Genomic DNA, 13,194 nt, shown 5'->3' on the forward strand with positions numbered 1-13,194 from the left:
CAACATGATTAAAGAAAGAAAATGGAATATGAAGAATTTGTGTTTATGCAGGACTTTGCCCCTGCCTTTGGCAAGTTTCTTCATTCAGATTTGTTATTCACACTTTTATAAATGGGCTTGTTTTCTTTTCCACTGTCCCTTAAATTAATGCACTTAGTGCAGAGGAGAGGAATCTTTTTCACACCAAGAACTGCTTTCCCCTGTGGGAAGTGGTGTGCACAGCAATTGATGACTCTTACCTTTGTAAAGGAAACAACATTGCAGCTGCACAAAAGTCACAGATTTCTGCATCCCCCTCCCACCGTTCTGCATGCACAGTTCTCCGTACTTCATCTAGGCAAGCACAGGGTGTTACGACAGCTGAAGGACACATTCCAGGGGGGATATTAGTCTACGGTTTGAGTGGACGAATTAACATTTAAATTAAGAGCAGTGAGGAGGTGAAATGAAGTGCCATATTTTTCGCTCTATAGGACGCACCTGACCATAGGACGTACCTTGTTTTAGAGGGGCAGAACAAGAAAAAAAATTCTCCTCCTCTCTGCTCAGCGCCCCTTCAGCGAAGCGGCAGGAAAAACGGAGCCCCTTCCATTTCTCCTCCCGCTTCACTGAAGGGGCGCTGCACAGCTCTCCCTCTCTGCTGAAGCTGGGAGAGTCTTACTCTCCCGGGTTCAGCAAAAGGAACCGGAAGCCTTCGGAGCGCAGCGCGGGTTCCCACTGCGCTCCAAAGGCTTCAGGGATAGCCACCTGAAGCCTTTGGAGTGCAGCGGAAACTCATGCTGCGGCTATCCCTGAAGCCTGGAGAGCGAGAGGGGTCAGTGTGCACTGACCCCTCTCGCTCTCCAGGCTTCAGCGAAAGCAACACATAGCCTCCGGAGCGCGGAGGGACTGTTCCCTCTGCGCTTCAGAGGCTTCACGTTACTATCGCTGAAGCCAAGGAGCCTGCATTCGCTTCATAGGACGCACACACATTTCCCCTTAATTTTTGGAGGGGAAAAAGTGCATCCTATAGAGCGAAAAATACGGTACTGTAGACACATTTCCAGAAGCTTTATGGCGCACGCCGCTATATAGAAAGCAACTTTTTCCACCACCACCAGGTGCTTCTCTTTTGCTGGAGGAAAATATACGGCTACTAAGAATCAGGTACAATTTGACTCTTAACTAAGCTAATAAACCTGTGTGTGGTGCTAGTGAGAGCTCATGTACTGGGACGCCTCTCCATAGAAAAAATAACTGCTTGCAACTATCATGTCAGGAAGAAGGCTAGGCCATACTTCTCCCTGAAACACTAGTTTTCTGGATGGATGGGATTGTTTTATTTGGAGGAGTATTCAGCTACCTGAGCTCCTACCAGCAGTCTTACATACTCAGTGAAAGCCTCATTTCCACAGTTCTCATATGTGCAACATTCCATTTCAGTCAACTGGAAATACAAATTTTTTCGATTATATTTTAAGTTTCAACATTTTTAACATATACAATCAAAACACAATTTCGTCTTTTCTTTTTGTTGATTTCCCACCCCTTTTTCCATGGAGTTCTTTCTCCCCTTCTGCTGCCCCCTATATTCTATCTATTAAATCATAACCACAATATTATTGCCTGATTACTTCTGTTACTCATAGCTCAAATCCTGCCCATGAGTTGATCGTCTAGCTGGAAATATTAATAGGAATGTCTTGGTTTTAGCATGGCCATGGTATCTTTTTTTATACAAGATTGCTTTTTGAAGGAATAAACTTACTATGCTTGCTTGTTTTACAGGCCAAAGAAGCTTTTGAGCAGAGTATCAATCTGTCAGCTATAGGTTATTTCAGGTACTAGATATTAACTCATGACTTCAAGAAGTGACTGTCAAAAGAGAATTATTGTAATGACTTGCATAACAAGGTAGCTTCTGCAGGGATCATGAATGACTTGAGCTGATACTTTTAGTAGTTGCATATACTGCTTAGACATAAGCATACAGAGAAAAGGGCATGTCGTGTCTAGTCTTGTACATGAAGGTCCTGAAGGAGAATGTTGGCAGCAGAGTGAAAGATACATGACTGTGGCCTACTGTTTTGCACTCTATAATGAACCATGCACACTGATGGCACTAAATTGATAATATTTCAGTGAAATATTTCTGTGAATATCTTTCTGTGAGTGAAAGGCACTAAGATCCAGCAGATCGTCCTGCTGGAGAAAGATGCATTTTTTAAAAACCAGTTGGAGAAAGAGGAAGGCTGCCCTGTGCTGCTTCCCAAATGGTTCCAGAGACACTCCCAACTCTCCAGAGCAACTTTTCAGGCAAAACTCACCTGTTCTCCCCCTCCCCAACCCACCTCATGGGCTTTCTCATGATCTGCATTCTGCTCACAGTAACTTTGGATCCAGCCCACTGATCAAGTGGAAGGAATTATTGGTCGCATTCAGAAATTTGTACATTTGGTTAAACGTGCTGTCAGTGAGTCTGGAGGAGTTTTTTTATGTTTCTGTAAAGGAAAAGTCATTCCGAATCAGAGAACTCAGGTCAGCGCTGCATTCTGACTGCATCAAGGGAGACTATAATGTGGCAACGATGAGTGGTAGATGATACAGCTTTAAATGAGGAAAAGCCAAATCCATAGATCTATTAGTGGGTATTAGCCATTATAGTATTGACTGGCTTTGGGGGAGAAGAATGTTGGGGGCTTTTACCTACATCTCCTGTTGGTGGGGTTCCTGGAGGCCTGGCCACTTCCAGAAACAGAATGCTGAATTAGATGAACATTTGATCTGATCAGCAGGCCTGCTGCTATGTTCTTAAACAACATGATGCATTATCAGAGCAAATCTCACATAGCTCCACTGTCATGACTGATTGTACCAACTGAGGGTCCAGCACATCACTGTGATTGTGAGGCTCTTTATTGCTATTCCCCCCCCCCTTGTCTCTTTTATTGCTGTTCCCACGCCTGCAAGCATCCCTTACTCCCCAACATACTTTGTTGCTTCTTGCAGAGGTTATGAAGCAAACATGGACTGGGAGAAAGGGGAAGGCCACCCATTTGAATATTTTGTTTTTGGAGCTGCCTGCGCAGAGGTTGAAATAGACTGTCTGACTGGAGACCACAAGGTAAACTGTCAGGTGTCACTTAACAGCTAGTGCAAAAAGCACAGCCAAGTTCCTGTGTAACTAATGAAAGGCTCTTGTGTTTTCTTTGTCGTATTCAGTCTAAACAGTTGTTTGCAGTGGACAGCAATAAATCCTGCTGGTTTCTACAAAGCACAGCTACCGTATTTTTTGCTCTATAAGACGCACCAGACCACAAGACGCACCTAGTTTTTGGAGGAGGAAAACAAGAAAAATATATTCTGAATCTCAGAAGCCAGAACAGCAAGAGGGATCACTGCGCAGTGAAAGCAGCAATCCCTCTTGCTGTTCTGGCTTCTGGGATAGCTGCGCAGCCTGCATTCGCTCCATAAGACGCACACACATTTCCCCTTACTTTTTAGGAGGGAAAAAGTGAGTCTTATAGAGCAAAAAATACGGTAATTGGAAATGGGTGCAGGATACATAGTGGTTTCTTGTGTGAGTTGAGTTTAACCTCTCCTCCTTCCTCGTGTGACTTCAGTAATCCATGAGTTGCTGCTATGGCACATGCATGTGAATTGAATTCATCCGGGCACTTGTGTTGCTGTAGCCAACAGCCTCTACTTTGACCTTTTCCCAGCTGTTTTCTTCCAAAGCTGACTGGGCAAAAGCAGGCAGTCTTGTGCAGAACCAGACAGATTTTTATTTAAGTTTTACAATTTATGAATTCCATTTGCACATGAATTTTCCCATAGAAGTGGTATAGTGTTTATTGCCACAGAAAGATAAAAAGAATACATAGCATTTATATAGCACATAAACGAGTGTAGTCCACTTTGCATATATTGTATCTCTAATTTTTGCAGGATTCCTGCAGCATTATTCCTTTTTGGTATATGGGAATCTGGCTTTAAGGCTGAAAGGCTGACCGGTACATTCACAGTTGAAGGAAAATTGTATTTAAAAAAAACCAGAAACATTTATTCAAAAGTTACAATACATTTTATTTCTTTTTTTTCTTTTTTCTTTTTAGTGAATACAAAAACGCAATTATATAAGTGCAAATTGCTTGCAAAAATTGGTATATTAGAAGATATGTGCACTGAAATGCTGACACATTTTTGAGGACTTTTCACAGACTGAAATGTGGCAAACGGAAGACCGGGGAAAAGAGAATATGAGAGAAACTGAAATTGACAGATTTCAGTTTAAAAAAAAAAAAAGTTACAATACATTTTCAATCAGTATATTGGGAGGATTCAAAAGCTGGTATTTGTTGGTTTCTTAGCCAAAGCTCTTAGCCATAGCCAATACAATGCACCAGTTTTCCTGGCTACTGTTACTTTTCCATTAAAGTGTTGTGCATTCTACCTACTTCTAAAAATGAAAGTAGCATCATTGACTTTAATACGGTTTTAGACTGGGGGAAATATTACAAGATAAGGACTGCAGCCCTAAGCATACTTATAACAAATAAAGTATTGTTAAATTCATTGGGACTTATTTCTCAAAATGAGCCACAAATAGGTCATACCACACTGGGTACAAATTCTCGATATCCTATCCATAATATTTGGCTCATCTCCTCATGCTTCAGTCCCTCGAATGTAATACAAAGTTATAACCTGTTTTTCATTAACAGAATGTCAAAACAGATATTGTTATGGACATTGGATGCAGCATCAATCCGGCAATGGATATAGGTCAGGTAAGTCCTGAGAATTTCTTCATTTTGCTATGAGGTGCTAAATTCACTTCAGTTAGAATCATATGATTTGGAAGGCGATCCTGTTCAGTGACAGATACAAAACCCAACAATACATAAATTCACTGAGCACGGGGTTGGACCTCCTTCCAACTCTTATGATAGAAATGGGTAATTAAAATGTGTTGTTTAGTCGTTTAGTCGTGTCCGACTCTTCATGACCCCATGGACCAGAGCATGCCAGGCACTTCTGTCTTCCACTGCCTCCCGCAGTTTAGTCAAACTCATGCTGGTAGCTTCGAGAACACTATCCAACCATCTCATCCTCTGTCGTCCCCTTCTCCTTGTGCCCTCCATCTTTCCCAACATCAGGGTCTTTTCCAGGGAGTCTTCTCTTCTCATGAGGTGGCCAAAGTAGTGGAGCCTCACCTTCAGGATCTGTCCTTCCAGTGAGCACTCAGGGCTGATTTCCTTAAGAATGTAGAGGTTTGATCTTCTTGCAGTCCATGGGAATCTCAAGAGTCTCCTCCAGCACCATAATTCAAAAGCTTCAATTCTTTGGCGATCAGCCTTCTTTATGACCCACCCATTTCAGCTTTGTTAGATGGTGAAATTTAAGAGAAAGAGAAGAAAGAATTGAAATATTTGTGAAAGGCCAGCATTATTCATAGAATTCTGAAAGTCTAATTACAATATTAATGGTAAGGTGTCTAGTTGTCTTTCAGATGTTAGATTTTTATGCTTGCTTTTATGGTTCATTTGTTCAATTTTAATAATAAATAATTATAATTTTAAAGCTAGCATCACTTTCAGACAATGTAACGAAAGCTCGTATTAATGTAACACAACAAAGTATATGGAAATCTCACTATAAGCTATACTTCCTCTTGGCAGATTGAAGGTGCATTTGTCCAGGGCCTTGGTCTTTACACAACAGAGGAACTCAAATATTCCCCAGAGGGGGTCCTCTACACACGGGGCCCAGATCAGTATAAGATCCCTGCTGTTTGTGACATTCCAGAACAGATCAGTGTCTCCTTGTTGGCATCTAGCCAAAACCCAACAGCGATCTACTCATCCAAGGTAAGAAGATTGAAATCCAAGGTGCAGTTCTTCCCTTTCGCTCCTGCTAAACCTAAGTGACCCATATTACTGAAGGAAAAACTGCAGACTTGGAGGGTGGGATGGAAATGATATGAGAGAATAAGTTGTTTTCACTATGAATATCTTGTTACTGTATTATTAATCATGCGGCTATAATCCATCCCACAGCCATTCAGGCATAAGTGCGATTGAAATCAACAGTGATTAAATGCGCTTAACAGCGGTTGGGTTTATGCCCACATGGATATAATATCAGGAGTGTTTCATTCCGTTTTGTGACATGTTATTGAGCAAGTTGTCTCCCCTAAGACTGAAGTCCTCAACTTCACATTGGAATATTGATTGCAGACCACAATGCAGCAGAGCCAGAAGGAAAATACATGACATACTCCAGTGGGAACCCTTGCTAGGCAATTCTTTCACTGTAGCATGCCCCCCTATCGGGAGAAGAGCAGTCAGTTTTGAGGCATTCCAAGCCCTTTTTGGAGGCATGATAGCAGAACAGGCTATAAAACAATCGGAAATAAGGAATGCAATTTTTACAGTGGCCTAGCCTTCTCTCTTAACTACCCTTCGAGACAGGGACGTGGGTGGCACTGTGGGTTAAACCACAGAGCCTAGGACTTGCTGATCAGAAGGTCAGCGGTTTGAATCCCCACGATGGGGTGAGCTCCCATTGCTCAGTCCCTGCTCCTGCCAACCTAGCAGTTCGAAAGCACGTCAAAGTGCAAGTAGATAAATAGGTACTGCTCTGGCGGGAAGGTAAACAGTGTTTCCACGCTCTGCTCTGGTTCGCCAGAAGCGGCTTAGTCATGCTGGCCATATGACCCGGAAGCTGTACGCCGGCTCCCTCAGCCAATAAAGCGAGATGAGCGCTGCAACCCCAGTCACGACTGGACCTAATGGTCAGGGGTACCTTTACCTTTACCTTTAGCCGTCTCTCTTAACTACTCATCGAGGCAGTGGCAGCTAGAAAAACTGTGCCAACTAGCCAAAAACAATCAGAGCACAGTTATCTACTTGCAGCCAAACAGAACACAAGTTATGTCAAACTTCTAGCACAACAAGGCCAAAAAGCCTAATGGGGGATTAGGCCAGTTACGCAGCTTGACGGAATGTGACTATAAGGCCTAAATTATCCCTTGCAGACCACATACTTGAGTGTTATTATCTGTAGCTCTGCTGGCTGTGCTAACCACCTTTGCTTGTTGATTGGCATCCATCTGTTTTGAGAGACAATGGAGTGCACCTCCAGGGGTGAATTCAAACCACTGTGTTAGCAGCACCAAAATGACCTCCCTGTAGCACAGGCCTGGGCGGTATGTATGGAGGTCCTGGGCTGCCCAGATGACAAGAGCCTCCCCTTTCAGCCTCACTGATGTGTTCCACAGGAAAGTAGAGCAATATGTTTTGCACCAGCTTGACTGCAGGAGTTAAAGGAAAGAGGCATACTGTACATCCAACCATTTTAGGGGCTCCACTCTGGAATTGTGCAGGGTTTACTCCTTAGCCTTTTCTTCTTCCAAAGATATCCCACATGGCATCTTGAGGTCTAGGATCAGTGTTTTCCTTCTCCAAGATGGGCTCCCTTCCCAAGTTGACAAGTCCCATCTGCCCCTGGGAAAGCACTAATATCAGGTGACACCAATTGTGTCCATCCACATCTTGATCTTATTGGGCTGACACTCAAAAGGGCTTTTCACTTTTGGCCTTTTGGATGTAAAAAGTGTGGCATGTAAAATGAAACTCGTCGTTCCAGGGAACTGGACAGATGTTGCATCTTAGTATAAACACAGATGAGGGGGAGCTATATAGTGGCAGCCCAAGCTCAGATGAGAGGGGCAGAATAATAACAGTCACAGATTCCTAGCCTGTAACATCAGCCAGCTGCATGGGCAGTTTGCTCTTCCCACTACCCTTAGCTCTCCAGCACCTGTGACTGGCCGCAGTTGCGGCTGCCACCATTTCGGAATACGGTGAGCGATCTTTGTGAACCGACTAGGACACAAGAAAAATATGTTCTTGAATGGCAGCCGTGCATTGCTAGCAGAGAGGTGTGGCCTCACATTGTTTGTTTTCATTTTGGTTAGTCTTTAAAAAGCTGCATGTGCACACATGTGGATATAAGCTCATGCTTTCACATATATTTTTAAAGCAACCACTCAGAATAGGTTAAAAACCTTTCTAAAATAACCCAGAGTTTGCAGTCAGCATTCTCAGAAAGGCTGCCACAGGACCCTTGTTAGATATACAGCTGTCTCCTTCTCCACCAATGAGCAACAGGTGGGCACCGTTGCAATTATGAATCTGTGGACATTGATAAGCCACTCAGTACTGATTTGAGGAGTGCTTCTACTTCTGCTACCATCACTACTCCTCCTCCTCCTCAAAAAGGCAGTGCCACCTACCACCCTTGGAGCTTAGTGGAAAATAAGTGGAAGGACAGAGAATGAGACTAGAACATCCACTCACCACATACCGAATCAGGAAGCCCACTAGTGGCCCCATCGTGAAGGCCCCCTCAAGCTTGGAGCCAGCCCTGAGCACAGGGAGGGCAAAGAGTGTATTGTTCATCATGGGTGTTATGTAGTAGGTTCCTGTGGCTTCTCACATCAGCCACATGAAGGTGCTGGCTCATGTAAGGTCTGCCTGCTTGCCCAAGTGAGTCCACAAAGGCTGATGCCACCAAGCTCTTAAGAGTGTGTCAGATGCTGGGTCTTGTTCCCACACAACGAGAAAACAAAACTCATTTCATGTGCGGACAGAGATGCTCCCTGAAAGGTTCTTGATGTGAAATATTTGCTAATGCCTCAACATGATTTCACTGCTTTTGTCTCTGCTTTTGGCAGGGCCTTGGTGAAGCGGCACTTTTCTTGGGGAGCTCTGTTTTTTTTGCAATATGGGATGCAGTGGCGGCTGCCAGGAAGGAAAGAGGATTGCCATCAGACTTTGTGTTGAACAGCCCCTTGACTCCTGAACGAGTGCGAATGGCTTGTGATGACCAATTTACGAAGATGGTAAAGATTTTTAATGCATCTGGTGCCTAATTCTTCTTTCTCTCATGACTGTCAGGATGAGGAATAGGTTACTCTTAAATTAAAATCAGGACGTAGCATCTTCTGGTCTGTCTGTCCTTAATGGCACCCTAAATCTTTTGTGCCTCCAGTGGCTTTCTCTCGTTGCCTTCAGGTATTGTTGCATCAGTTGCACAGAAGTCCAAACTGATTTAGCAACAAGCCTTAGCAATGACTCTTCGAGACTGATTGTTCCATTTACTATTTATTCATTTTTCTAGATCCCAAAGGATGAAAAAAGCAAGTCCACTGTTTCGTGGGAAATCTCCCTTTGAAGAAGAACCAGGAATGTGCAGAAAGTGCCATGAAGTGCTAACTTCTTCAAGTCAACATCTTCCAGTGCTTTATCAACAAATGCAGTTCATTTTAGTTCAGTAGTTGCTTTCTTGTGGGGAATTATATTGCAGGCTTCACATTCATTTACATGACAGTCTCCTACCATTTTCACACTGTTTGGTACTAGGCTGCTACAGTTCAAGGCCTAACCATTAACCATTTGGTGGTTGTTTCTATCTGCCTTGCTTGGTTCCTAGTGCTAACATACTCTGTCTCCTTCATGGAGCCCCCTCAGCAGATCCAGGGGTCTCCTGCCTCTCTATCTCATTTGCCTGTCTACTCTCCCTCCTCTCCCAGGGTCCCATTTCATCGTCCCCTCCTTTTTTCTGGCTACTAAGTTTCCTACAACCTCTAACCACCTTTCCATCCATCTTCTGCTTCTTTCACACCACTTTCCCTCAGTTTTTCAAGGTATTACTAAATGTTACACAAAAACATGTGCCGGCTACTAGACATAGCAACCATGCACAGAGTTCCCCCAACCTCAGGCAATATCTAATTCAGCCTTCCCCGACATAGTGAGCCTGAGATGCTTTGGACTACATCTCCCATCATTCCTGACCATTGGTTATAAAATGGCTGGAGCTGAAGGGACTTGGGAGTCCAACAACATCTGGGTTGGCGAAGGCTGATAGTAGCCGAACTTGCCTTGCATCCTCCTCGTCTCATTATGCTGTGTGTTTCCCTGTTCCCACATGCCAGGATTGGCTGCCACTGAGCATCTGCCTACTGCTGCTGTTGTCTTTGAAGTGCGAATCTCAAATTGATTCACTTTATTTACTTTGAACAAGGTCTGTGGTAAAATAAATCTTGAGCTGGTTTTGGCTTTAGGAAACCTACTGTGCAGTGGTGCGCATGAAAGATGGCTCGGGGCATCAGACAACATCCTCAGGGTGTGAGACAGCATTGTTTAATGACTGCTGACTGTTAAAGGTACAAGGTGCATGCCAGGAAGAGTCCCTTTGTGCATCTTAGACATCTGGTTCATGCATTATCTCTTGGGACGGTTGGGTTGTGTAAGATAAGCTGTCTTTCCAGAATATCAAGCACTAGGCAATAAAAATCATGCACATTAAAAGATGCATATGCCACTTCCTAAGGCTAGCATGCAGATTATTTCTTGAAAGGCGAAGGAAATAATTCGAGGAGTGATCTGTTGTTTGATTATGTGCCTTGTTATCACACCTTTTTAAACTACAGCATGGATTAAAATTGATTAAGCATGCAGGTGCACGAGTAATGAAGCCTACAAGTAATATTGCTTCACACTTACCCTGTTACTCTCTTGTGTGTAGCTTTGCCAGGAAGACTGAATCACTTGGCTTGCACTTCACCGAACTTTAATTTATTAGTTTCTCAACAAGTTTAATTAGAGATGTGCAATATAAAAAATAATAATCCCTTCCATGCTCATGGGTGATGAGAGTGGCAAAGAATTTAATGGGAGGAGGAGGAAGAGGAAGAAGACTAGTTGCACTCATTCCGGCTAAGACAATGGCAGTTCCTGGGACTCCCAGAGATCCAGGGTTGGTACCCCTCCAAATGTTATTGGAGTCCACATGCCACCATACCATATGGTTGGTCTTGGAGACCCCAGGTTCTCCATCTCAGCTGTCACTCACAGTCCTTGTCCTCACACTCTTTTTCCTGGGTTTTGCATTTCACTTAACCGATGCTGTGTATGTGCAGTTGCACCCACACCCTTGCATGCACCTTGGATCGATATGAAAATGGCAGTGTTGTGAGTTTTCCCCTCTGTGCCATCTGGTACAACTTGTCCTGTATTTTGATATCATTGAGCTGTGCCTTTCCTTGCTTCACAGGATTGGCTGGTGTGGGCCAGGAAGCACACAGTGTAACGATGCGAGGACGCTGGGCAAATTGTGCTATGTATTATAAAGCTGGAAGAAAGATTCTGTGTTTGGCGGCACCTCCCTTTTTTTGTCCGTTCACCCAAAGCAGAACTAAATCTTACAGAGGGCTTCTGGGCAGGGACTTAATCTTGTAAGTAGGTTGTTTAGAAATCACAATTGGGTTGTTGTCAACAGTTTTGGTTTTTTTTTAATAAGGGGCCCGCCCCCCCGCCGAAGGGTAAATGCAGGTTAAAGGAGGGAGAATATACAGTGTAGCATTTTGATGCCAATGAGATTGTGCAAAAAAAACTGCACGAGGAACACCCATCAATAAGTACCTGTCTGAAAGCAGCCTAAGTACACAGGTGCAGTGATATAATTTCATACCTTTTTGAATCTTGTTTAGAAGAGCAGAAAAAACTGATGATGCGCAGGATGAGAGTTGGAGAAGGTTCAGAAAAGGCAATCAGAATGATCAAGGAGCTGCAGCAGCTTTCCTGTGAGGAAAGCATTTTGGACTTTTTTGTTTAGAGAGAAGGCAAGTAAGTAGTGACATGATAGGATTTTATAAGACTAGGTGAGGCATGGAGAAAGCGGACTGAGGAAATATTTTCTCCCTCATAACACTAGAAGTCCTGGACATTCAGTGATGCTTATTGAAGTACCTCACACATAGTTAAGCTCTGGAACCCACTCCCATAAACGGCAGTGATAGCCACCAACTTGGAAGCCTTTAAAAGAGTATTGAACAAACGTAGAATAGACTTGTGCTCTGTCTGTATGGTCAGAAGCAGTATTATTTTGAATACCTGTTGCTGGAAACCGCAGAAGGAGTGAGGGCTCGTATGCTTGGATCCTGCTTGCGTGCTTCTTGCAGGTATCTGGTTGGCTTCTGTGAGAACAGGGTGCTGGACTAAATGGGCCATTGGCCTCATCCAGCAGGCTAGCATTTCTGTGCAAAGAAAAATTCAAGCAAGAAGTACAGTGCATCTCATGCATTGTACTATTGTAATATTGGTAGAAAAATGCAAAAATCTGTTGGCATGGTTGCATGTAAGGTATTCTGCTTGCTATTTTGCAGGGGGAATTCGATTGCAAGTAGCAAATTCGGGTTACAAAATTAAAGTGTATTTGGCACTCTTATGCAACAAACCCTCCTCCCTCTAAATGACACTTCTTGTAGCAAGGAAAGTGTTGGGAAGACGCACTGGAAAATGTAGGGTTACAATTGCTTGATGTGATGTACTAGAATTTCCACACAAATCAGTATCAACTAATGGTGTATAACCTCAAGAAATTTTGTGCAAACAAATCAAAATGAATGATAACCTGGTCATCTGTAAGTACCCTAAGTCTGGGAAATGTTTGCTGGTTTAATCAAGCTTGTTAAGGTGATGTGATCACTACAACTGTTGGTATTCATTTCTGTTGAACAAAAGGTCCCATTCTGTTTTAGTGTGGACAGATGTACCTTGGAGTCCTATTACATAAATAAACTTTGTAAGCTTCCATTTTTGATCTTTTACTTGAAACCGCCCACAAGTGCTGGGCGTGTTAAGTAGAGAGTCATTATAGAGTCGGATGAGGAATGAAATATGCAATGTTGATACCTTTTCCCATCTCTGTCAACCCTGATCCTACCATTGGTATAATCCCAGGAACTACTCAACATGGATAGGTAGTTTCAAGTCAATGAATTGGGGAGGCTAGCTGTTCTGGACAGGGTTGCACTGCCTTTGAAGGGACAGGTGCATAACCTGGAGGTGCTCCTACAGCTGTCTTTGGAGGCTCAAGTGGCTTCCACAAGCAGTGCCTTTTACTATCTCTGGCCAATTTGCCAGCTATTGCCATCCCTGGACATGGAGAGCCTTGCCACAGTGATCCAAACACTGCTGGTAACAGGGCCATAGCTAGGGGGTGGCGAGATGGGCCCCTGCCAGGGGCACAGGCGAGGGGGGGCGCAAAATCAGCTGCCAAGACCCTCCGCTGGCCAGCACCCTGTCCAGCCAGAGCTCCCTGCCTGCGGCCAAACAGGAAAGGGCCCACACCAACTTCAAAGCC

The 13,194-nt window shown here is 43.8% G+C and overlaps 1 protein-coding gene across 1 annotated transcript in view; it reads left to right on the plus strand.

Moving 5' to 3' along the window:
- The window catches only part of LOC310768349 (aldehyde oxidase-like), a 54,686-nt gene extending 42,042 nt beyond the window's left edge, over positions 1–12,644 (plus strand). The window contains exons 30-35 of the mRNA XM_083626337.1: positions 1,768–1,820; positions 2,989–3,103; positions 4,704–4,769; positions 5,661–5,849; positions 8,720–8,887; positions 9,166–12,644. Of these exons, the coding sequence (XP_083482463.1) occupies positions 1,768–1,820; positions 2,989–3,103; positions 4,704–4,769; positions 5,661–5,849; positions 8,720–8,887; positions 9,166–9,219 (645 nt within the window). The 3' untranslated portion in view covers positions 9,220–12,644. The remainder of the gene's footprint in view (positions 1–1,767; positions 1,821–2,988; positions 3,104–4,703; positions 4,770–5,660; positions 5,850–8,719; positions 8,888–9,165) is intronic.
- The last annotated feature ends 550 nt before the right edge of the window (positions 12,645–13,194 follow it).

This window comes from Podarcis filfolensis, assembly GCF_964270895.1.
Source record: "Podarcis filfolensis genome assembly, chromosome: 1".
Classification (NCBI taxonomy): domain Eukaryota; kingdom Metazoa; phylum Chordata; class Lepidosauria; order Squamata; family Lacertidae; genus Podarcis; species Podarcis filfolensis.